This window comes from Nomia melanderi, chromosome 2, assembly GCF_051020985.1.
Source record: "Nomia melanderi isolate GNS246 chromosome 2, iyNomMela1, whole genome shotgun sequence".
Taxonomy (NCBI): domain Eukaryota; kingdom Metazoa; phylum Arthropoda; class Insecta; order Hymenoptera; family Halictidae; genus Nomia; species Nomia melanderi.
Genome location: NC_135000.1, coordinates 2,242,514 through 2,268,897, shown reverse-complemented (window position 1 = coordinate 2,268,897; position 26,384 = coordinate 2,242,514). Strand labels below are relative to the sequence as shown.

The 26,384-nt window shown below is 36.9% G+C and overlaps 2 protein-coding genes across 8 annotated transcripts in view; one reads left to right on the top strand and one right to left on the bottom strand.

Annotated features, from left to right (window-relative positions):
* LOC116425912 (uncharacterized) overlaps positions 1 to 12,002 on the bottom strand; it is a 15,975-nt gene extending 3,973 nt beyond the window's left edge. The window contains exon 1 of the mRNA XM_031974205.2: positions 11,916 to 12,002. Within this exon, the coding sequence (XP_031830065.1) occupies positions 11,916 to 11,942 (27 nt within the window). The 5' untranslated portion in view covers positions 11,943 to 12,002. The remainder of the gene's footprint in view (positions 1 to 11,915) is intronic.
* LOC116425913 (serine/threonine-protein kinase OSR1) lies at positions 24 to 26,384 on the top strand. 7 transcript variants are annotated; one of them, XM_076364783.1, is made up of 9 exons: positions 24 to 556; positions 9,647 to 9,778; positions 16,662 to 17,044; positions 18,686 to 18,798; positions 19,757 to 20,007; positions 20,198 to 20,374; positions 22,026 to 22,637; positions 23,419 to 23,605; positions 24,272 to 26,384. In XM_076364783.1, the coding sequence occupies exons 1-9, from the start codon at positions 507 to 509 to the stop codon at positions 24,347 to 24,349; spliced, it is 1,983 nt and encodes a 660-aa protein (XP_076220898.1). In that variant the 5' UTR covers positions 24 to 506; the 3' UTR covers positions 24,350 to 26,384. The 7 variants fall into 7 exon arrangements, with proteins under 7 accessions (XP_076220898.1, XP_076220899.1, XP_076220900.1 ...); XM_076364784.1 differs by having other exon boundaries at positions 25 to 556; positions 9,650 to 9,778; XM_076364785.1 differs by having other exon boundaries at positions 25 to 556; positions 20,198 to 20,363; positions 22,024 to 22,637.

The window sequence follows — 26,384 nt, the reverse complement described above, 5'->3', positions numbered from 1 at the left end:
TATTCCTCGCGCGGTGTACACGTCGGTGTGCGGGTAGGTAGTTATCCAATTGACAGTGCCCCCGTCTGACATAGTTCAGTCGACGCCGAGCTCAGGATGATCCGACCGCGTCTCTGGCAACAGTGACGATTCTCCGTGTGCGTCGAGTCTGCGTCCACGCTGTCTTAGTTAACCCCCCCAAGTTAATCCCCTATTTCGCGTAGAATCGAAAACTGGGATCGTAAAGAGGGAATCTCGAGAAAAGGATCGATCGCGATGCCGGGTCCTGGCAGACGGGTTTCAATGGCCGCGTTTCGGGAGCGGGTCGCCGGTCCAGTGAGAACGAACCCGGTCAAGGTTGACCGTTGTCAGTGAACTGGTTCTTTTTCTGGTTGACAATAGACCGCCGCGCGGGAAAGACTAAGTTCTAACGGGCTAACGGGGCTGAGAGAGAGTCCTCCGGCTGGCTAGGCGAAGAGATCCCCCAGACGCTAAGGGAGATATGCTAGCGGGCCGAGGCGAGTGACATGGCAGCCGATCTCTACGCGAATGGATCCGTGAAGTCAACGTCCGGCAGGTGAGATAAATTGATAACAGGGCTTGATAAGGACTGGACGACGAAGAATCGATAGGAGGTTCTCGTTGAGAGATAAAAGAAAGATGAACCTTGGGATGACTGGGTCTAGAGGCTGGACTTAAAATGATCATTTGGTTCCTTCGTATTTTGGAAAATTGTCGATAGTATTCTTCTCTATTAGTCATTTTTAGAGATTACTTGCGCTTTGAATTATTGGACTTGGCCTGCTGGACTCCATTTAGTTTGGGAACTTCTTGGATTGCTTTCAGCAGTACTGCATTGGACTTGGCAGTTACTGGTGCCTTAGAGGTTCTCTTTTAAATTTTACTGTCCAGAACTTATTTAATATTATAGCAAGGTCAATACAATTGAAAATGTAACGTTTTCCGTGGAGCAGAATTTTATCTTAAGTCATGGACCATAGTTAAAGGGAAACTAAAGGATATAACTGATGAAGTGGTTAGGGTATCCCCTATTTTGTATCGTAACTGATGAGCACAGGATCATTTCGCGATCAACATGGCGTCTGTTGGGAGTGTCGAGAGCCTGAAGGACATGCTCTATTTAAAATACCATCGGACAGTGGTTCTCAACTGATCAGAATCTTAGGAACCACGGTAACATATCTTCATCTCCTCCCACAAAATATCGATACTTTTGTAAACGCTATTTAAATAAACATCTTGTACCGTCGATTCCAGTTCAAGTTGAGAACCCCTGCTCCAAAAATGTCCACGAAAGATCGTACCTAAACGTCGCCGCAGTTCGATCAATGTTTCCCGATTTCTGGAGTGACTCACGGACGATTGTGATTTACCCGCTTTTTTCACGGTAATATTCATGACAATGAAACGGTTTAATAGCCGTTACGGCTGTCCGAGTTAATAACCAATTGACCCTCGCCCGCCCGAGCAAAGGTTCCATTGGCGAGGCGCACCGTTAGCTAAAACTTGAGCGACGCGTGGTCAAAAAAGGAACGTTCTCTTTCGTTTTCCTTTTCCTTTTTCTTTTTCATTAAATCGTTCTATTTAATCGTCATCGATATTCTCCGAGGATGAAAGAAACGGTAGGGGTGTAATTAGAAATGGTAATTACGAAAAAGAACAGAAAATGGCGTGCCCGTTGCCGTTCGATTCCGAATGGGACAGATTGTTTGTTTGCTCGAACGTGTAACCTACATCACTTGACTCTGCCCCAATGCAAAGTCGTTTCAATTATCTGGCATCAGCCACGACTTATTGAAGCGCTGGTCTCTCCGTCTTCACGATAACAGGTACCTCGTTCGGTATCAAGTTGTTCAAGGACCGATGTCAACTGAGCACACCGTGTCGTTCATTGTGCTCGGTAAGAATTTATTGACGATCGATCATTCGTGTTATTCTCTGGTTTTCCACGTTTCACTCGGGGTATTTTTCCATTTTCCTTTGGCCTCGCCACTGTATAGGTTAATTTTGACTCGTGTTCTATCTTCGGAGGCTGTCGTTCATAAGTTTGGAGCTTGGTATGAATTTGGTTGAAATAAAATGGTCCGTTAGAATCTGTTTCCAAAGTCTTGTGTAATAATAACAATATCTTTAACTGTAAGTGTTTCTTTGATTAGTGACAATTCATTTTCTCGTTTTAAGTAATTTAGATAAGAGAAATAACGTATCCTTAATATACTTTTTAAGATTACTCAATTTAATAGTTAACCTATTAGTTAAGGTTAGGTAAGAAAGTGACACGTTGAAAATATTTAATAGTTAATTAACTAGTTAAACAAATGTTACATAGAAAATAATATTCATTCCTTTCTGTCAATCAGATATTCGTAATGTAATTCTAAATTCATTATTATTGAAACATTTCAAGATTATAGTAATAATTTTCTAGAACAGTTTCCTAGAAAATAATATAACTTAAAATAAAGTAAGGATACTTCTGTATACATTGAGTATCGTTAATAACCTGGCAAAGTTTCTTAGTTACCATTTTAATTATCTTCTTCGATTTTTACTACTCTCGGAAAATTGGTTGCTGAGTTAGTTCCGCGTCGTCTTTGATACAAAGCTCGAAGCTGTTGTCAAACGATGAAAAAAAAAAGACCAACCATAAATAGGTTCACAGCGTCAGTATTCATTACAAGCGACCGGTGTTATCAGTTTCGAACGTGCATCATTCGCGAGCGGACGCGTTAAATGCCTCGTTTCCTGGATTTTCCGAAAACGTACTGTCCAAACTTCATTAGAATTGTTTCTTCGACGATCGAAATTATAATCGAACGCTTTTCATTGCTAATTGTTCATTGGGCGAAGTTAGAGGTCAACCGAACCTTCGAAACGTTGTGTTTTGTTACGATTCTTCGACAACATTTCAATGGACCATTGAAGTAGAAGTTAAGATCAATCTGCAGTCGAACACCATTGACATAGAATTTCGTTCTCCGACAAGTAACAGCTGATTTCCTATGACGTAAAACTGCGTCATTGAATAAATTAACACAGGCACGTTAGAAAATATTATGCAATTCATAGACTAACTTAAAAATACTATTCAGGTTCGCATATTTTATTCGTTTAGCAAGTTTATACTTTTCTTTTTGAGCAACTTTCGTTCCCAGGAAAGTGACATAATTCTAACAAAAGTATGCTAATTGAATCATAGAATTAGTGTTTTTCCTTCAGTAGAATTATTTAGTGTATTCTAACAAGTGGCGAACACTTTTGCCATTTTTCTATTATTAGCTTATCGGCAACGTAATTTTATATTTTGTTAGATTAGTCGGGATGTCTTGCATTTTAAAACTTATTACGGCACGTTATCTCTTATTTCAAATCTCCATTTTGAAATATAACAGTTCTTGTATCTGTCGTATTGGCTAAAAGACTAGTGATTGAACTTCATTAATCAAACAAAGTTTCCAATTAAAATCGTCGCGATGGAATTGGACAAACAGAGTGTTTCAAAGTGACAAATTTGTGCAACGAGGCGTCGAGGAATGACAGAAACGAGGAGAATTCAACGCACGCGGCACGGTGCGTGAAATATTGTGGTCGGAACGCAGCTAGCGAACGGGAACGATTCGCTGAGAACAGGCCATTAGACTCGTTCAGTTTAGGGAATCAATTAAACATCGCGATACAGGCCGGCAAGGACGCGCACAGGCAATTACTGTGGCGGATATGTAAATAGGGAAAATCCTTGTGCAAAATTTACTGAAAATTTCTAGAAGAACAGCGAAATACAGCGGTACCTCGGTTTACGAACTTAACACTAGGTTTACGGACGTTTATTGTACTATTTATTCTACTATTTGTACCAAAGTTGTTGTTCGTTCATTTGGATCGTGTAATTAGTAATTAGAAATTATTAAAAAAATTGATTTAGCAATACGCAAACTGAATTGTAAATCGATTGAAGTCTCGATAGATCAACCCTTAAAGTTGCTGTAGAAGAATTTCAAAAAGTCAATTCAACTGTTTGGTAGGTTTAGTGTTAAAAACAGAGAATTAAGATATACGTATATTGGTGCAACTGTATCGATCAAAATTGATGTGAACATTTAGTAAATAATATTTATAAAATTCAATATGCATCAAATTGATGTATTCTGTAAACCTAGTGTTAAGGGCGGACACTATTTGGAGACGTCTTATACATAACTAAACTTTAGGCATTTTTCTGTTAATATTAAGTAACAGGTTTTGTTTTTTTCTGTATGTATAACTGTAACCTTCTGCTTTATATTTATATTTATTTCTAGACCAAAGTGTTACAAAATGATTATAAGAATGCATTTGTTAAAATTTGAATAGACTTAGCTATACCTACTTTAATCTAGGCATTCTTGAAATAATTTATTTAATAGTTTCACAGAAAATTGCTTGTATCTTTCTATTTTAATTCATACATTATAATAGAAAAAATTTATTTAATAATTTCACAGGAAATCAGTTGTATTTTCCCATTAATTCTAAAAGAAGAAATCCAAAATGAGACGTTTTAGCCCATCTGGCAGTTCTAGTGTTAATACATACATTTTTCGAAAATAATGAAATATTTTTTAATTGTTGATTAAGTCGAGAAGTAAGAGAAAAATAATTTGAAAAATTCGTGTCTCTTTGTTTCGTTCGAGAAGGGTGTTTATTGTGGAATTATTACAATATCGATACATTTATCGTATCTTTACTATTCCATATTTATGTCAAACAAATTCTCAAGGTTCTTAAAACTTTTGAAGCAATTCTCATTCTTGAGACGTAATGAAACTCCAGGAAGAATAGAAAAAAATAAGAGATATATTGTTAAACGGCAATATTAAAGGATTAAGAATTTTTTAAACAAATATTAAAAGGATTTTGTTGCAGTTTTAGTTATTAAATTTTATAAATGATGATATATAGAGGTACATTGTGTATAATAAGTCTTTAGGCTATTGTTTTCATTGTTTTTAACATTACAGAACATTTTGCTACAAATTATTAATTTATTTAATATGTAAGAATGAAATTACTTAAAATAATTACAAATACCTTGTTATTAAGCTCATTGTCAATTGTGTTTCGACACAAATGTTTCCTTGAATAGAAAAATTCTAGAACAAAATGTTCTTACAATGATAGAAATAGCAGTGAACGACCTATTTGGGTTAAAAGTTTAATTTGGCCAGAATAGAGACTTTAATTCAAGTTTGCAGCAAGCGTGGCGCGCCACCTACATTCATCTCATGCGATCCCCTCAAATTTTTGTCTCTTCAATTCATTCTTAGAACCTCTTGCAAGCACTGTTACCGTTGACAGAAAACAATCTCGAATGAAATATTTCTTTATGATTACGTAAACGATTATAATTGGCAAACAAAAATTACAAACGAAAACGAAATTAATTTTAATTTTAGAATTAATAAATCTTAGATTCCTTAGATCATTAGATCTCCTCAGTGAGACATATATTTTAAAACATAAAAAGTATCAGATTCGTACTTAATCTAAAATAAAAAATTATTTGGGAAGCTCTAAGGTTTTATAGAAAATAATTTTAAACAAAAATTGTATCCAACCTTACCGATGAGATCACAATTGATAAATATATTATTTCTTATTTCAAATTTCATTTTGAAATATAACAGTTATTGTATCTGGGTTAGAATTTTGCTAAGATATTTGTTAAATGAATCCATTAATTACAAGAAGTTTTGAATCAAAAATTCCTTTAGAAAAGACTTCATTTTGAAATATAAAAACGGTTAGGTCATTTATAATAGGTATCAAGAATTAGAATATTGGATTCAACAAAGTAGCATGACTAACACACCAATTTCAACAATGGAATATTAAAACGAATAGATTCTTCGAAATCATCCTCCGCTTTGAAATCCAATACTGGCGTGGGCTAAGAAATTGTATCTAATAGTTTCTTCAAATGAGTCCCACACTTTCAGAAGAATTCCGCCGGGCACCGTATGGATTTATAGCTTCACAGGATTCTTCAAGCGAAGAAGCTACATAAACGCGGAATGCGCACGAATTGCATGTGTTTAAAGAGACAATTAGATCATGCCGACGAGACATTTCCACGAGGATAGATTTAAACCTGTTAGCGAATCGCGAATGACGTACACGAAAGTCCAATTGCCATTCACGAGGTTGATCATATGTTTCAGATCTTGTGAAAGTTAAAGACGATTCGTTTCAGCTACTGTTCCCTCTTTATCTCTCTATGAATTAGAAATATTTTATTATTAACACTAAAACTACCGAGCAAGTGAGTGACTTATTTCCAATTTTTAACCCTTTGTACTTCATAGGCGCATCTCAGTCGCCACGTGATTTGGTACAGCAAAATTATGAAGTATAATATTTAACCCTTTGCACTTGAGAATATTTTTCTCAGTAAATATTCATTATTTTCTGATGAAATGTCAACGATATGTTTGGCAATTACATAAAGAAATCCCTTAAATAAATTAAGGGACAGAACTATTTTATTTCGATGTTCCATGTGTTCGTACATTATATAAAATTTAATATTGAATTTTCAATTTTACAATTTTCTTGAGTCAAATCAAATGGCGACTGGAAAGCGCCTCTCGAGTGCAAAGGGTTAATGTTCAATTTCGTATGGTACATTAATATGTGAAATATTAAAATAAAACAGCCTATTTCTTTAATTTATGTACGATTTCTCGTTTAGCTTCAAGAAATGTTAACTATATTTCATCGGAAAGTGTGTTGGGTAGTTTCAGTAGAAAACTCTTGGGGTGCAAAGAGTTAATAGAAATTCGAACAATACGTTTCTTGAGATTCAAATGAGATTCTAGTCTTGTGTCTGTGCAAATATACAAATTTAGTTGAAAATCTTTCGCAAAAGTGTCTTTATCATTTAAATACTTGCAAAATAAAGATTCCGAAGTGGGTCAATTTGACTCGTCAGGTAGTTTTAGTGTTAATTTTGCACTTTTCTAGTTTTACTTTTGATAGGTCTCAGAAGAAGAAATGAATATGCTAATTTAAAATTTATTAATTTAAGTGGCAAGGCTTTCGATGAATTTAATTAACAGTGAATATTCAATTTTTGTATTGATAGTGTGAATAATATTCAACGCAAAGCTGACTTGCAAAAGTACTAACAAATACAAAATTGGAACAGTTCAAATGAAATAATTCTCATAACTCATATTTTCAAACAATATGGAACCTCATTCAATTTCACATATTAATGAACCCAACTAATCTCTCTGTAATGAAAAATATTTCTTTCTCGAACTCCAAATTCAAATATTTTATACAAAGTATGTATATTTCTCTCGAGTTCCTTTGTTCTTTCAAGTACTCTACACAGAGTATATTTTTATATGAAAATTTTATTCATTTATTTTGATAAAAATTGATATTTCAAATACTTTACATAAAATATATTTTTATATAAGCACTTTATTTATTCATTTTTATTTCGAGTACTCTATATAAAACATATTTTTATATGGAAACTTTATTCATTTATTTCAAGAAAAACTCTATTTAATTATTTTTAATCCTGGTATTGGACACTTTGCTCATAAAATATGTGTTGTACGAAGTATGTGAAATAACAAGGAAACTCAAGAAACATTATTTTCAATTCTTATCAAAATAAATGAATAAAATATCTATATAAAAATATGTTTCCTTATTCTTTCAAACACCTTACATAAAACACATTCTGATATAAACACTTTATTCATTAATTTGATAAAAATTCAAAATAATATTCCCCACATTCTCTTATTATTTCAAACACTTCGCTCAAAACACATTTCACAAAGTCTTCGATACAAGAATTTCCATACTTTACAAATAGGCATAAGTCAAGCTGCTTACGCTAGCCTGTTACCGTGCCACAACTGAAACGATTCGACAACATACGAATGTATCTGATTGTCGAGTAGCAAAATATTTCAACGCCACAGAACGAAACACAATGTCTTAGCAAGCGAGTAGGGCCAGCGCCTGAAAACATTGAACGGTCCATTTGCCGTCAGATTATTTTTAGATAGCCAGATAGGGTCTACCCCTTGATGCCAAGCTAAAAATAGCCGGTAAGGCCAATCCAGCTCCAATTATTCCATTTAGGTATTTAGGTGACAATCGACTGACCGCCAATTTAGAAATATTCCACATGCTGACATCCTAGGGACCTCAGCCAGCCAACGACGCTGGACGAATGCAAATAATATGTTGGCCGGGGGTTCGTTGAAAACCGTTTCGCAGTTTCTGTTCGGTTCACGTGATTGGATACGCTGGTCGTTCCGTTTAACCCTTAAATACTATACACGTTCGAACTTATACGATTTGTGTGAAAAATTTTGCAAACTAGTTTAAGTTACTTTTAAATTTCTTTTGTATATTTAATTTCTTTTTTATTGTTTTATTATTGTAATATATTTTTTGGAATTAATGCACAGTGTAAATTACACGGTGAACTTTTATTTGAGTTATTTTCATAAAAAAATTTGTTATGGAAATCAGAAACTATGGAAGAAAATAGAACAAAATTTAGAGTGGTTTCATAGATGCTCATAGTAATTAAGGTTTAAATTTATTGTTCAACGTTTGAGAAACAGTATCACTGAGAATCTAAAATTATTTAATTCTGTTACGAACCATTGAGTTCTTGGACAGGATTCATGCGATTTCTTGGCACTAATTGTAAAACAGGAATTATTCAATACTGAACGAACTGATGCAATAAACATTTCTGGTTGAGCGGAATAACAAAGAATATATTTATCCAATATGTATGTTCAAGGGGAAAAAGATTCAGGCTAGGTCTAAACTCGATGTTAAATGTTTTTCTTCGGTAACTGTAGTAACTCGAAGTGTCGATTGGAGCTAATAGTTACTACAATTTCGTTGTGTGGTAGTGAAATTCTCCGATGATAATTGAAAAGGAATACTTTCAATATTTCTTCAAAAAACAAGTTGGACTAAGTTATTTGCAAAATTAACATACGGTGTCTCTATATTTATCCAATACTCAGTACCAAACTTAATTTATCCAACTCGCTCAAATTTCAATTAAAGTTAACTTTTTTCAATTATTCCAATTACTTCAAATTATTCATCAAACATTATTCTCTCCAAGCCACTTTCTCTCGACATTATTATAAAATTTCAGTCACAAATAAAAATTTCAGGATTTCAATAGAAAATCGACATTTCAAAATTTCAATCACAAATCAAAATTCCCATGAAAAATCACAATTTCAAAATTACAATCAAAAACAGAAACCCATAATTTCAATGACAAATCAATATTTCAATAAAAAATCAACCAATTCAACAGTCCAATCGAAAATCAAGATATCAAGGTTTCAATGAAAAATCAGCATTTCAGAAAGAAACTGTTTGATTGGTTGAAACTCCACAAGATCAATTTGCTTTACGACAAAGCGCCGAGACGCAATTCTCGACGAAGGTAACATTGTCGTGGCTAATCAGCGATCGGGCAAACGAATCGTAATTACTACGTTCCACGGTTCTTTTTTTCTTATTTGTCTTTTCCTTGCCCTACGCCGCTGAACGCGAAGCCTGACGATATGCAACCGGACTGACGCGTGCGTTTCTCTGCTAGCAGAATCGCGGGCGGCATGAGGCAACGCAAGGCCGGGACGCTTGGCGCCGCGGCGCCTATATCCACGCAAGAGGAGCGGCTCAAGTTCCAAGACAACAGGTTCTTGACGACTTTGGTACTCGGCAGAAATAGGTGAGTGCTATTATTATTCTCGTTTTTTTGCCGACTGGTCGAACCCGACGATCCATTTGGAACGCTTCGATCTATGGATCGGGGATGCCAACTGCGACTGACCGAATTCCAAAAAAATTAATGTCGCATGACTCAATAAATGTAAATCATTGTTATATAATAGTTTTCGTTACTGTTCGAGACCCTGTATTATTATTATTTATGTTGTTGTTGGTGTAGATATTATATTATCGCCGTTGGTTTTGTGGTTCTTTTTTGAGCTGACATATTAATTTATCGGTAGTTGTTAGGTTTGAATTAATGTGACTATGTTTTGCTAAATGTAGGTCATGTTGGTATAGTTATTAGAAGAATGTTCTTGATATTGATATTGTATTTGTCGTGCATGTTGGAATACAGTGTGTTGACAAATCAAATAGATGTGTAGTTTGTAATAGTTTATAGAGTAATATTTTCATCCTTTTATTGATATTGTTGTTGTTATAATTATTATTCTAGTTGTTACTTATTTTTATCACTGTTCTTGAGATTGTTGCTACTTTTGCCCTTACTTACATTATTATTATCATCTTAGTTGTTAATACTACTTTTATTACTATCACTATAGTTGTTGCTCCTGTTTCAACAGCATATCATTGTTATTCTTGTTGTCACAACAAAATAACATTGTTTCTATCACTCTTCTTATCAATGTTGCTACTATTGCTCTTATTGTTGTCATTATTATTATCTTAGTTGTTAATATTATTATTATCACTACCATTATGGTTGTCGCTGCTGTTGTAAAAACATGTTATTTTTCTTATTGCTACAACAACATAATATTTTCATTAAACTCATCACTGTTGCAGCATTATCGTTGTAATCCATCGAGTAAAATATTTGTCGTTGCGAATTCCCATCGAACACGCGGATACAGTGCAGCATCGACGTCTCTTACGCTAATCACGATAATCGTTCGCGAGCTTGTCGAAGCCGTACGTTACGCGTACGGAATTAGACGGGGGAAGTACTAAATTTAAGCGCAATTTACGTGGCAAATTAACGCGCACGTTTAACATCATCTTAAACGAGTTATTACAAGCCGCCGCGGCAGGCCACGAAGACGTATTAATAATTGAACAGTAAACAACGCGAGTTTTCTTAATGACGTGGTAGTACGTTCACGATAATTGAACCGCTTAAAGGCTGCTGCCGCTGCTCGCGATGTACAAGGTGTCTCACCTCGACTCGTCCAACTGATCTTAATCCTTTGAGTGCCATTTGTAATTGCTAAAATTCTTTCGAAAATTCCCATGCAATTTTTACGAGAAATGCTTGGCTTACGGAAAATGTCTATATAAATTTTACGATTTATATCAATGTGCTAAAACATATGCAAGATGTAGTAAACATTTTCATCTGGCCTTGTTATTTGGAAAAATTTTTGGTAAGAGCATATACGAAAAGGACCATTAAATATTTGTACACATCCTTATTTCATTTGTTTCCTAATATTTAAAAATAATAATGTACTTTAGCATATACATTTATTATTGTAGAAGAAAACATTGGTTAAAATGATATAAAATAAGACAGGTGATTAAAGAAATATCAATTAGTAATTCTCAAGAATAACTCCCTTTCCATTATTTTCAAAGATTTTATATCGTAGTATATCCTACTGATGGGATTTGGAATTTGAAAGTAATAGAAATATTAATGTTTCTTTTTCTAACTAGAAATACTTCTATTCTATTTCTATTACTTTCAAATTTTCTTTTTCTTACTAGAAATACTTCTATTCTATTTCTATTACTTTCAAATTTTCTTTTTCTTACTAGAAATACTTCTATTCTATCATTCTAAAGATATTCAATTTAGAACAGACAATTTTAGATTGAGAATATTTAATTTGTAGCAAAACTATCAATTGGAACACCCAGTATATATCTACAGCACCACCTCGCACCAATTCTCGAGCCACGGTGTTTACCGATTTTCAAATTTACACAAACGCATGCAAACTTAAGCGAATGAATTTATTTGGATTTAGTAAAATTTATTATTTTGGAAAATATAATTAAAGCGGTTATCGAAGTTTGGTAAATTAAGTTTAGATTAATTATATTCACAATGAATGGTTAAAAATTCTTACTGTTAGAAGGTAAGTGATTCTGTGCATGATGGCGCCACTTCCGGTCCCGCTTTCTCGCTCGATGGATCTGTACTTCCGTTCAGAAAATGCGAGTCAACGACTGTGCCCACCGTGCACTGTCAACTTGGTTTTATAGCGTGGTGATGGCGGAACAGGGATCGTGTTGCTTCAACCCTGAAATCCTAGTGCAAACATCGACGCTTGATAACGCAACAAATCGTGTCCAGTTTGATCACTGACCATTTAATTGAATTCTGTAATCGGTATTGGCCAAGCCAATACGAACCGATCCTTCCATTGTTCTTCATCTTTGCCTCTTTCGATCGGGTAGGTTTCATTTCATTAGAAATATTCAAATCGTGCGGCAAAATACAAGTTTCATTTATTCTTTGTTTGTAATGGAACATTTCTTTGTTTACGTCGATCTGTTTCAATCCCTCTGAATATTGTTCGAAATGAAATCTATTCCGATTAAAAGTATTTCTTTCTTTGGGCATAATTTATCAAATTAATACCATTCGGTTATTAGAATTAGTTATTTAAATGAAGTTTCTTTAAAGCATACTTTGTTTTATCACATTCCAATGCTGCCATCTTTTTTTTCCTTAAGTTTTCGTTTTCAAATTATTGAATTACTACAGAAGAGAATGCTAAAAGAGAATATAAGGAATATATTTTTCATAATATTATTATTTAAAGTTACTTTTAATATTTGTTATTAAATTATGATTGAACACGAGCTCAAATCTTTTTTCTTTACGATTTCGTTTTAATCCCGAGTTCATTGTTTGTTATTTAATATTATATTATTTTTTACGATAATAATAATATTATAAAAATATATTTTTTATATTCTCCTTGAGCACTTTCTCCTATAGAAAATCATTGATTTGTTGTCATTCAGTTGTGCATAATGTATTTAAAGCAAACTATTCAACATAATGCAATACAGAAAATAATGGAAGTGAAACATTTCGGATGGTCAAACTCATCGAGCCATCCCCTACAATCAGAATATATTGCGGTTTAATTGATTGACCAATGTCCACAAGACAAAAAGACGAGGACACCGCCAGTCAAAGAAAAAAAATAAAAAACACGCGATAGCATCAAATAAAACGTTTCATCATTGATCGTTGGGCAACGATAGATTAATATCAATTGCGACTGATTAATCAATTAACTGAAAATAATTGTCGTGATTGATTTCAAAAGTTAATTACTGTTAATTTGCAAAAATTGTATTGTTAGATATAAACAATGTTAATCAAACCTTTCTGGAACATATATTTTTAAAATTGATTCTAGCGTTCGATTGCAATTACAGTTAATAATTATGCATTATTAATTGCCAAATTACTGTTAACAATTATGCATTATTAACTGCCAAATTACAATTTAGGTCATTGTCAAAAATTCAATTAACAATTAACCAGTAAATTAATTGTCAAATGTATTAACAATTACCAATTATCTTAACTGCAAAACTACAAAACCAATTAGAATCGCCACCTAATCCTTAATTATTAATACAATCTATTTTTTTTCATTACTGCATCAGACAACATCACGCTCAATTGCAAGTACAATTAACAATTCTACATTACTAATTGCCAGAAATATAATGAACAATCCGCAGTTTGGATAGTTGCCAAAAACCTAATCAACAGTCAACCATTAAGTTAATTAAGATACTCGCAAAATTACTTGCAACGCCAATTGAAATCGTCACCTAACTGATACTTAGTAATGCAATTAATAGTTCTCCAACACTGCATCGGAGACCCTCAGCAGAATCCTCAAAATGCATTTCACTTTTTCCCGTCGTTTCTACGGTCGCTTTTTCCCGCATTATTTCCATGCTGGCTATGCGCTGCGTCCTAATTGGCGACCCTATTCCCTTCCCCCGCATTTCGCCGCGGTTCCCAGTCTTTCTCCAACCACGGCCATCCCGCCCCCCCGTCCCCGCCCCGCCAAATAAACGGGTCTCATCATGATTCTCGATACTCACGAGCAACAAACGAACAGTGGAACCACTTGAAACCTCTAATCGCGTTAGTTCGGTTGTCGGCGAACGTTCACGGTGGGATTCCCGTTTGATGGACGGGCCAGGATTAGCTGCACAATATCGCGGTCGCGTATCGCGCGCCGAAAAGAACTGAACTGGGGAAACAAACACGGAAGAGGGTTGAGAAAGAAAAAAAACGAAAATTTGTTTTAGCGGGAAACGCGACGCGACACACTGCAGTGATTAACGCCGGATAAATCGTAATCCCTGTCCACTGGCGCGCAAGCATAACCGTGAGTAAACCCACTGAGATTTGACCGGGAATCCCCGCGGATTTAACGCATTCGGCTGGCCGATTTATTGCTTTCAGATATTGATTCGGAGTAAGTGTAACTTTTGCGATTTGATTTACGGTGATAACGCTGTTTTACTGGATTGTGGAGTTGCGGTGCCTGCGGGGGTACCTTCGAGTTTCCAGAATTTTCGATTTTCTGTCGCCGATTTCTTTTATCAGAACGAAATTTCTGTTCAAAAAATTAGGGAATTTCGTTTCGACGAAAGAAATGCGGGGATAATTTTTAATCCTTTGCACTCGGAAGCTTTTCACTATTTGAAACAAACTAATGAGAAAATATACGTAAATTAAGAAACAAAGCTGTTTTATATAAATATTTCACATATTGATGCATTATAGAAAACTTAATGTTATATATAACACTTTGTAATTTTGTTATATCAAATCAAATGGTGACCGAGAGTCACCTCTCGAGTGCAAAAGGTTAATTTTGAAAGTCGTAAGGTTTTCACAAAACGACCCCGATTTTTAAGATTGTGCGAAGTGTTTTGTGGGAAGTGCTTGTGCTGAATATTTTTTGGAAGTGTTTCTAAGTAGAATGGTTATGTAATTTTTAGGATTTTATGAATACTTCGATTTATTTAAATGGTTTTTGAAATGGGCACCTCTTTTTGGGGGTATTTATCTAGCCATTAACACGTGTCTGCTTAAATTGTTGGCACAATTTGTCTTTTCGGTTTTAGTTTGCAATGGAGTTAAATGTGGAGCCAATATCGTCGAGGACGAACAAAATTGTTTTGATATTTACTGAGGCAGTTTTTGTTTGGTTATAGTTTATACCAGTGATTTTTTGTTAGGTATCTGGGAAACTGTTAATCATGGAATTTTATGGAATTAAAAAGCAAGTTGAAAACCTATATCACATGCAATTTAAAAGAATAGGAATGAAATCAAGTGTAATAAAATGGAAATAAACATATCAGAATATTTTCTTTTTAACCTGTACATAAGCATTTCATTTTTATCGAATCTTAATGTCATTATTCTCCAAGAGGTTAGGGATTATCCTATGCAATTTAACAGTCGAATTAATTCTAGAAAAATTATGTATTTTTTCCAAGAAAAAAAAATTAACACATAAATTCCAAACATTGCATCTTTATTTTTAAAGGTTTAAATAACAATACAAGAATTTTTCCATATGTAAATAATAACTCTGCTTAAAGATATAGCAATTTTAACTGTGTCTTGAAATTCTCTTTTATGGCGACTGTAAAATCATGGGTCTCTGAAACAAAGAAAGTTGAAGATTTTTAATTCACATGAGTATGGCGATCATATTAAACCCACTAAACAAAGAACAACGAACAATTATAGAGGCAAATTGTTCGGGATCAAAAGTTATCACGTGAGCCATTCCTTTCTCGAAGAAAGATCAACCGGCTTAATGAATCGGATTGGGGCTCGCGTGGGTCGCGTCCACGCTTTGTCCACGCATTTATTTTGACAAGATTACATGTAATGGAGACTTAATAAACACATCGCCGTGGCCTCCTTAATGCAATCTAGCCCTATTGCGCGCATCATTTGCCGAGGCGAACCGGTTCGATCCTCGGAAAAACACGTTTCCTTGTTCATACATTGTGAAACCCTTGTTCAAACTTGAGGCATACGCTAGAGGGTAATAATATAACAGACTATAGTAAGTAGCTCCGATGAAACGATGGCATATAAATTCGCATGACAAATATATCTTAGAGGTGCCATTTTTATTTTAGGTACCATTCTGAAGTTTCCTCTGTTACAACAAATTCTATAGCTATACAAATGTCGATGTCAAATACCTTAGAAGTGCCATTTTGCAGTTTCCTCTCTCTTTCTTCGAACTCTAACCTGTATATTAACTACTATTAACCCGTAACGGTCGAGAGCTTTTTTATAATACTCGCCCATAAGACGTTATATTACGGTAAATATTTTTTGTCAGTGCATGATCAACAAATCAATAATGTAATAAGTTGCGATACACGATAAAGAAAACTACAACGATGATAAATAAATGAAATGAAAACTAAATTCTTTTCATGTCCCCTTATTGGAGCCTTTCGGTCGTTAAGGGTTAATATTCACACGACGAATATCTTGGAAGTGCCATAAAATTTGATTGCCATTTTGAAGTTCCCCTTTCTACAAACTCTGCAAGTCAGTAAACGAATAACTATACGAATTCTACCAACCAATATCTATTATTCTGAGCGTGCCACTTCGAAGTGTGGCCATCATTTTGCAGCTGCTACTTTAAAATTCCCTCAACCTACTTAACTCCACAGTTGCCCAATGCACAGCTCGCCGCAGTGACTCTCAACCGAATCAAACATGCCCGTCGCTGTAACTCAGCCTGACACCGAAAACGAGCAAAGCTAACCGCCTAAAATTTCCACAGGAAAATCTTGCCGGACGTATTGCCTTCCTGTTCGCCAGGAATATTCCGTCAACGATCCTTCCGCGCGGCGACGCCGCCGCCGAAGAGCGCCGCCGCGAACTCGGACACCGCCACCACCATCAGCGCGACTACCACCACCGCGTCGTCGAACAGCCACGAGCGCGCAGGCGCCAACACGAACGGTCCACGTGAGCCGAAAACACCGAATAATAGCGGCCGTTCGAAGAGCGGCGTGTTACTGCTAGCGCGGGGCGCCCGGGGTGCTAGCAAGCACACGCGCCTTGGCACGGCACTGGCGAACAAAATGGCGTCCTCGAGCTCCACCACGGTCGTGCAGGGCTGGCCGAATACCAAGGACGACTACGAGCTCAAAGAGGTTATTGGTGAGTAACGTCGCCGATCCGTTTCTCCGGCGAACGTCGGCAAACCCGATCGTTCTGTTCTCTGCCGGTTGACGAGGTTAACGTTCACAAGGGGATCCCCGAGCGACCGGGTAACCCGACGGCGAACTGCCCCTCTGACGTTACGGGATCTCGCCCAGTGCGTGACCGCGCCACGGATCGTTACATAAAAACCGAGGTGATCGACGTTACGCGGCCGTCACGTTTATTTCGACGCCGGAATCACGTCGGCTCGTCTTGACACGGTTCCGTGTCCTCTCCCTGCGTTTCTGTCGCTCCGTCTCGCTCCCGCGGACGGCGCGTACGCTCGTGCTCTCTCGCTCGCACTCGCGCACGCATACCGGTGCGCGACAATACCTAACCTAGTTAAAACTGCTGCGGAACGGGGACCAGCTACGTTGCGTGCGGAATTTTCGTGGACGTACTCGAGTCGTGCGTTCGGTTTTAGGCTGGTAAAGTCACCGCGAGACATGCCTCTTCGATGATTCGAATGATCTACTTTAACCTTGTCCCACGCCGGTTTCGCGGTAGAGTGGTTTATGTATGGACACGAAACGCGTGCTCTCGGGGACGTTGTTTTGTAGCTGACTTAGATGGGGATTAGTCCGATGATTATGTTGGACGCTTTAACGTTCGCTACCAGCGTCACATATTTGTGACGCAATCTTATGTTTTACATAAAGCGAATGGAATTGATCTTATAGATATTGGTATTTCAAGTTAGAAGCTACAGCATTATATTTAGGAACTCAATCACTCGTCCCAGTTTCATTTTATCGATATTTCGTTTAAAAGATTCATTGGATTGAATAAAACATTACCATTGAGGAGGTCCTCACCGAAATAAACGCTGGTAGCGAACGTGTTAAGATTGTTATTGGAAGCTGCGGCTCGCGAATGACAGTTGGTACTCGGTGTTCTGGGAGCGTCGAGTGCTTTTGTGTTTTCTGCCGTTTCACTGAGGTCAGCTTTGCACAGGTGAATTAGTATTGGGAGTAGATCTAATTTATGGTATATAGTGACCATTGGCGTAGGCTTCGGTGGAATGATCGATGTCACGCTTGGATTGCAGGGATCGCGAGTCACGTGTGGTAATGTTTTTGAAAGAGAAGTCCGTGCAATAATGTTATTCTTTTCAGTTCTGAAGGCGTTTGGTAGTTTTCCACTGTTTAGACAGTAGGGCTAGAAGGTTTGTGCGTTTAAAGTCACTTTGAAGAATGGGTTGATCCAGTACGTAAGTTTCGTGTCAATACCGGTATATTGTGAGCGTTGTATGGGGGCAACGTGACGTCACGACACACTCGAAATTTCATTTGAATCACGAGTGGACAACTGTTTCTGACATTTGATTGTTCTATCAGGGATTTCACTTCTCCTATTTACGATCTGCAGATGCATGTCAGTTGTCACATATTTGAGCGTTCTATGCGTCATACGGGTAGCGACGTGACGCAGCCAGTGACGTATGTAGCGACGTCATAATGCACTCGAAAATGTAATTCAAGAGGAAACAAGAATGTTTCATGACACACGATATTTTATCAGTATATTTCGATTTTTTTATTCTCGGAATTTATATTTCACATTTTTTTATCTAATCTTCCATGATTCGTGTGATTGCAGGCGTGGGCGCAACTGCAGTGGTGCATGCCGCATTTTGCATTCCCCGGCAGGAGAAATGTGCGATAAAAAGAATAAATTTGGAAAAATGGAACACAAGCATGGACGAGTTGCTGGTAAGAGCGATTCGATTTCGAGCTTATGCGTAGGTGAAAGGATTCGCAGAAATTTGCCAACGATAACGGATCGGCATGCGATTATCAAAATTATCGGTCACAGTGTACCGAGAATTAAACTTCTTAGGCCCCGTGATAACGGCAGGCGTTGCCCGATAAGATAACGTTGCAATAGTTATTGTAATAAGAACGATGTTCAAATTAATATTCATGGATCGTAGTTCATTTAAATAATTTCAATAATTAAAGATAACAGCACCAAGGCAAAAGAGTTATTGATAAGGAACGTTATGACCTAGGATAGAACCTATTGCGATCGTGTTAGTTTGAAACCCCGAAATAGTACAACCGAAAAGAAAATGCTAATATTTTAAGTTTGTTAATCATATGTAATAATTCTAGTATTTAATATTTAACCCCTTGCCTTGTGATTGTTTTCAATTATGATCGATACAATCACTTTGTCATTAGTAATTTATTGAAACAAGAGAAAAATTCTGGGCATACTTTACGTCTATGCTTGCTCTAAGGTATAATTATTTATAAGGGAAGAACAATATTTGAGTTCAAGGGGTTAATCGCATATAATTATTTACTAGAAATATTTAACATTTTTTGACGAGGCGAAGACGATATTCTTTGAGACTAACTCGAAAAGAAATCACCAGTACATTGAGGAACAAAGCTGTTTTATTCCAATATTTCACGTATCGAGACATTATACAAAGTTCAACATTAAATATCAAATTCTATAGTTTTACTGTGTCATATCAAGTGGTGACTGAGAGTCACCTCTCAAGTGCAAAGGGTTAATATTTCAAATCTTTTAATGAAGTACAGAAATTCAAATATTTGTATTGCTTAATAATCCTAATATTTCGAAAGAATCATTCTTAATACTGTTACATTTAATATTTCAAATTGTTTACAATGATTCTCCATTTTTTCTTTCCAACAGAAAGAAATTCAGGCAATGTCCTCGTGCAACCACGAGAACGTGGTCACATATTACACATCATTCGTCGTAAAGGAAGAGCTGTGGCTCGTCCTCAGGTTGCTAGAGGGTGGATCCCTTTTGGACATTATCAAACACAAGACGAGAACCACAAATTGCAAGCACGGGGTGTTCGATGAAGCTACGATAGCGACAGTGTTGCGGGAAGTGCTCAAAGGGCTCGAATACTTTCACAGTAACGGGCAAATACACAGGTACTGTAACTAATATTTATCCTATTTTCTTATTCTTTCTTTTTTTTTTTTACTTTCTCTTTGGTTTTACTCCTTCATAATCTCTCTAATCTGTTGAAAGAGTTCACCAGAGATTCTCTGACATTCCCTCGGGAAATGAATTCAATTCTCTTGTACGCATAGACAAATTTTAACAACAGAATAATATTAGGGACATAAAAGCCGGTAATATCCTACTAGGAGAAGATGGCACGGTACAGATAGCTGACTTTGGGGTCAGTGCTTGGCTCGCGACAGGTCGTGACCTGAGTAGACAGAAAGTCAGGCACACATTTGTAGGGACACCGTGCTGGATGGCACCAGAGGTCATGGAGCAGGTGAGAGAGGAAAGTAACATTACATCTTCTTAGCTTGCGTTTTTTTGTGTCTTTGTTATTGGTCTTGCATTCGTTAGGTCCTAAATATTCATTAAGAGCTAGAGGCTTAAAAATGTGTTGTATACATCTGATGTCAACTTATTTCTGTTTTATTAACTCCTTAATGATTTATTCTGAACAGTTCTAGTACATTGCTTCTGACATTTTATATACAAAAATAAAAGTGTTTAGTACAAGTATATAGACATTTATATAGAAAAATAATAAAATAAAAATAAACGCTCCTTTTTAATCATTCTTTTCTGAAGATTAGTGAGTCTTTAAGGGGTTAACGTGTGTAACGAACGTCGAGTGTGTCCGATTGAACTCCCCTATCCAGCATGCGATTCGTATTAATATTAGTTAAAAGGGTACAGTAAACTTAAAAAAAATGTTGCTTTTAGTACTACATTGTATTTTTATTTATTCATACTATGGAAATCCTATATTATATCATAGTTAAATAAAGTACAAAAATTTACGTCAGTCAGAAGTTTAACATTTTTCTGTTTCTGATTTCGAAATAGTCGGCATTTTTGGCTTGTCGCTGTACCCTGAGCCTTTAACACGTTTGCTACAATTTCTTTGGCTAACAGTCTTCACTCATTAATGGTATTTTTTTTTAAATTATTCAAAAGGTAACAAAAAAAATTTGTTGATGCTTTGAGTGTCAGTCCATACATCAAAGCTTAATTCGATTCGTTTTACGTAAGATACGAGATCATTACCATTATAAATATATGACATTGTTAGTAAACGTATTAATCCCCTCCTTTCCCACATTTCCCGTTGCACAGTGTGAAAGTTTCAGTTAAATCCACCTAAAAGTACGCATGTCAAACTATATAGGGTGAGTAGTTTTTATTCCAAGGTCATTTCAAAGTTATAGTACCCCAAATCAGTAAATTTATCTCAAAATTATTAACACTAGAACTACCTGATGGGTCAAAATAATTCATTCCTGATTATATTTTTCCTAGTTATTGAATAGTTAACAGATGCTTCTCTGAGAAAGTACTAGAGAAATTGATTTAGCAATAAGCAAATAAAATTGCAAACCAATTGAAGTCCCAATAGTTACACTGTTGGGGTTTCTACAGACAATTTCAAAAAGACAATTTAACTGCTCGGTTCTAGTGTTAACTACGTTATGAAGTCCAAAACATACAGCCATTTAACCCTTTGCACTCGGCAGTTTTTCACTAGTAATATTTGAACATTTGATGATGAGATAAAGACGATATTTTGTGAAATTAACTCGAAAGGAATGCACACGTACATCGAGGAACAAAGTTATTTTATTTCAATATTTCTCAAATTGATATCTTATACATAGTATAATATTAAATATCAAATTTTATAACTTTATTGCGTAAAATCAAGTAGTGGGTGAGAGTCACCTCTCGAGTGCAAAGGGTTAAAAATCCATTTGCTGTCTTGAAAATACAACGTTTCTCTCCGACATTGTATGTTCACCTCGAAGGCACTAATAGGACTAGTCAGGTGTTCCATTTAAAGCGACTCACCCTGTATAAGAAGCACGAGCCTAATCCCATTATTGCCGTTGCAGTCCGGCCGAATGCGCGGTAAAATCAATTATGATATGCACGTCTCTTTTTAGGACCACGGATACGATTTCAAGGCGGACATCTGGTCGCTGGGCATCACGGCGATCGAAATGGCCAGTGGGACGGCGCCGTATCACAAGTATCCTCCCATGAAGGTGCTGATGCTCACGTTGCAGAACGACCCACCTACCTTGGACACGGCGGCAGACGAGAAGGATCAGTACAAGGCGTACGGCAAGACATTCCGTAAGATGATCGTGGACTGCCTGCAAAAGGACCCTACGAAGAGACCGACAGCAACGGAGTTGCTGAAGCACCCGTTCTTCAAGAAGGCGAAGGACAAGAAGTATCTGCAACAGACCCTGGTAGCGATTGGCCCAAGTCTCGAGACACGGGTGCAGAAAGCGTCGAAGAGGCAGCCAGGTACTTCAGGCCGGTTGCACAGAACAGTGACCGGTGAGTGGGTCTGGTCCTCGGAAGAAGAAGAGAGCGGAGCGTCCAGCGGTGATGAAGGCAAAGAAGCTTTGCCAGTGAACACGATCGAGAACCCTAGCAGCGAGGAGGAGCCCGAGGAAGAAGACTACGGGATTGTGAAGCTAGCGCCTAGTCAGCTCGTCGTGCAGAGCGCCGAGCAAAATGTTCCCATAAACTTGGTGTTGAGATTACGGTACGCCTGCGTTAGTTTACAGTTTGTGGACTGCGGATGCTTATGGGGATTCAGAATTGAAGAGTACTTGTAGGGGATCATGAAAGTTATTTAACACGTTCGCTACCAGCGCTTATCTCGGTGACGGTCTCATCAATTATAATATTTTCTTCGATCAAATCTTCTAAACAGAATGTTAGAAAAATGAAACTGAAACGAGTCATTGAGTTCCTGAATATAATGTCGTAATTTATAATTTCTAATAACAATATCTATAAGATTAATTTCATTTTCATTACATAAAACATAAGATTGCGGCCGTCACAAATATGTGACGCTGGTAGCGAATGTGTTAATTTATTTAGAACCTGTGATATGACATCTTTTAGTACTGTCGATTAGTACTTACAAAAAGTTGTTTCATTTTTCATTGAAAAAAGGGACATTTTCTAATTTTAACTTTTAGAGGGTATTCTACAAGAATTGAATTGTAGAGATTTATTTGTGAGAGATGCAGTTGGAAAGAACTGTTACTTTTCGTTTTAAAGATTATGGAGCCTTGCAGACATTTTTATTGTACGATTGTCTCCCTGTGAAGATTCGCAGTTTGCGTGTTTCTGTTATTGGTTTCCTTATTGTCATTGAATTCCTGCGTTGCAGACGACCCGAGACCTACTTCACCCTTGAAGATAAACCCGAGTACGTTCCTTTCCCACTTTGTTCCCTTGTCATTGTTTTTACCTGTGAAATAACCTGTGACGTTTATGCAGAATTTTAAGGGAATCCGTTTGGTTCGTTTCAGAAACCAGAAGCGAGAGCTTAACGACATTCGGTTCGAGTTCGCTGTTGGTGTGGATTCCGCTGAGGGGATTGCAGCCGAATTGGTCGGTGCAGGCTTGGTCGATGGCAAGGATATCGTTGTAATAGCTGCTAATTTGCAAAAATTAATAGACAGCGCTGGACAGTTACGGACAGTGACGTTTTCACTGGTAGGTCTTCTTTAGGATTTCAATGTCTTGCATAATAAAATAGAAACTCGTAACATTAATGAAACCGAAAGTTATATTTCATCGTCTAAGGGTCCCTTAATAATTCTTTTCTTTTCCAAATATATTTATAAGCTTTCCATTAACACTAGAACTACCAAACGAATCAAAATGATCGATTTAAAGATCCTTATTTTACAATTATTAAAATGGTGAAGATACTTTTGTGACAAATTTTAAAATAAATATTATTATCTATATTTGTACAAGTGCAACAATAAGAAGCGCTTCAAATATCAAGGAATGTGCTCTCCTGATTTGTATAACAAATTATAAGCAACTCACTCTTATTGCTCGACAGTTCTAGTGTTAACGATACATTAACACTAGAACTACTAAGCACTTAAACTGACTTTCCCAAATTTCTTTATAAAACTTATAACTGTGTATTTATTAAGATTTCAATTGGTTTATATTTCAGTGTAGGTATCACTAAATTAGCTTATTTAACGATTTCTCAGAGAAGCATCTGCACCTTCTCAGTTATTGTATAAAAATAAATCTGTAATAGGTCATTCTTACCCATCTGGTAGTTCTAGTGTTAAAAATAAAATGTTCCTTTGTCATGTAGAACTTGGACTAATTCGAGGTTATATTTATCTGTTCCAGAACTCTGGCCACGCGGCCAACGAGGTGCCAGACGACAAAGCGTTAATAGGATTTGCTCAGATCTCGATCACCGATTAGACCGCGCTTGCTACGTGTGTTCTGAAGTTCCGGGATAAAACCGTTCTTCAACCACCGTTCCGAGAATGGGAAGTACCAAAAGCTTGTTCGGTTCTTTCGACCACTTGGGGAACAGCGGGACAGGACACCGGGATAAAAGGAGGATTCGCTGCACACACACCCTCTACGCCGCACTATTTTATACAGCTTTTGCTACTTTCACTTCTTCCGAATTGTAATCGAAGCGCGACAGGACAGTTAGGTGCAGGGAGGGCGTTAGGCATACAGATTAGCTTGTAAAGTGTATTCAGAGCGTGGGGACAGTTCTTTTAGAAGCAACAGCGACAAAATACGAATTCATCTATAGTGAGAGGACAAGTTGGAGCAGCCCTATTGCTACGAGAGAAACCAACATGTCTGAATGGACAATGGGATGGCCATTTTTTAACCGGAATGTGACTTCAGAGTAATCAAGATATTGACTTCAGAGCGCTGACTAGAAGACACTTTATACATACATAGGTTTTAGAAATTCTTATCGAATGGCTAGTGAACAAGGTTGCAGATCCAGTTCTTGACATTGTACAAAGAACATGGGTCTTTTTATTCTTGGAGTTCCCCGTAAGAGAGCAATCGTAGCAACAGGGTTGAACGGAATTTTTAATCCCTGAAACACAGTTATGGTTTCGCGCATGGAACTTATGCTTTTGTGCACAGACAAAGAGCCAGGTACACACACGCAGGTATAGGGAAATGGAGGAAAATGGGGATACGTGGAGTGACAGTTTTTAACTGTACCGGTTAGTTTCCACTTGCTCTAATCATTAATGGCTGTAGTTCCATATATTCTGAACCTATATCACTCATACTACATTGATAACTGTAAATATTAGTAATCGAGTCGTTTGTTAAGTTTACCACTGTATAAGACACACAGACACACGCGTGCATACACGCATACACACGTACACACACGCATACATAGAACACAAGGCAGGGCCGATTTCAAATAAATAAGCGAGAGTTGGAAGAAAACCGAAACTCCTCAGAAGGTGCTTGCGAAAACATCTGACTTACTTATTTGAAATACGCCAGACATGCAATTCTTTGTACGGCTAAGGATCATAGTTAACGCGTAAAAAGGAAGAAACGAAAACGAACACGCTGAACAAACATGTTTTAAACGCATCGTGTACTAAAGCAGTCACCAGTTTTCCTGTATTATATATTATAGAAATTGTTAGCGTATTTCCGTATGCTTGAACGCTACAGGATCCGTAGAACACGCAAAAGTACTAATGGAACGTGTTTTGTACTTAATTAAATAGTGTTAAAATACGATTAATAGCGAGCGGGTTTGCGGGGGAGAATTTTCCAACGCGCCTTGGAAAATCTGTAGAAACTGGCCGCGCGAACGCTTTTCGAAAATCCTATCGACCCTTCGCAATTTTACCTTCGATCGTCGTCGTCTTCGTCGTCGTCATCGTAGTCGTCGTCGTTTCTTTTGTGCCCTTTGCATTCGACGTGATTATATTTGTACAGCAATCGATAAAAAAAAAGCGAAAAAAAAGAAACAGAAAGAATATTATAAACCTCGAATGAACCGAATGTTTCGTCCGTGAAACATCGCTGGATGCAAAGGTTTACGAGGTCGCCGTTGAATTATGGGGAATCAATGTTTGGTGTGCGATGGACGGTGAAATTTCTGCGAAGGGTCGTCGACCGCAGCGAACATCGGAAACACATGAAACGATCAATATCTGGCTGGAAAGGCTACGAACTTAATTGTCATTCGGAATCTTGCGAAATTCGGGGGTGAATTCGGGGACTCTGCGCGCAACGAGTAAATTATTGTAATTAGATTTATCGCCAGTGGATGTTCATTCCGATGTTAATCGACGTACGCGTAACACGACGAAACAAACGGAAAACACCGTTTTCCTTTTCATTCTCGAGATGTTACGGATCGATAACATGGAAACAAATGAATCTGTTTGATTTGAATATTTATTGCTTGAAGGGGGTTTAACGTGAATAAAGCCTACGATTAATCTGA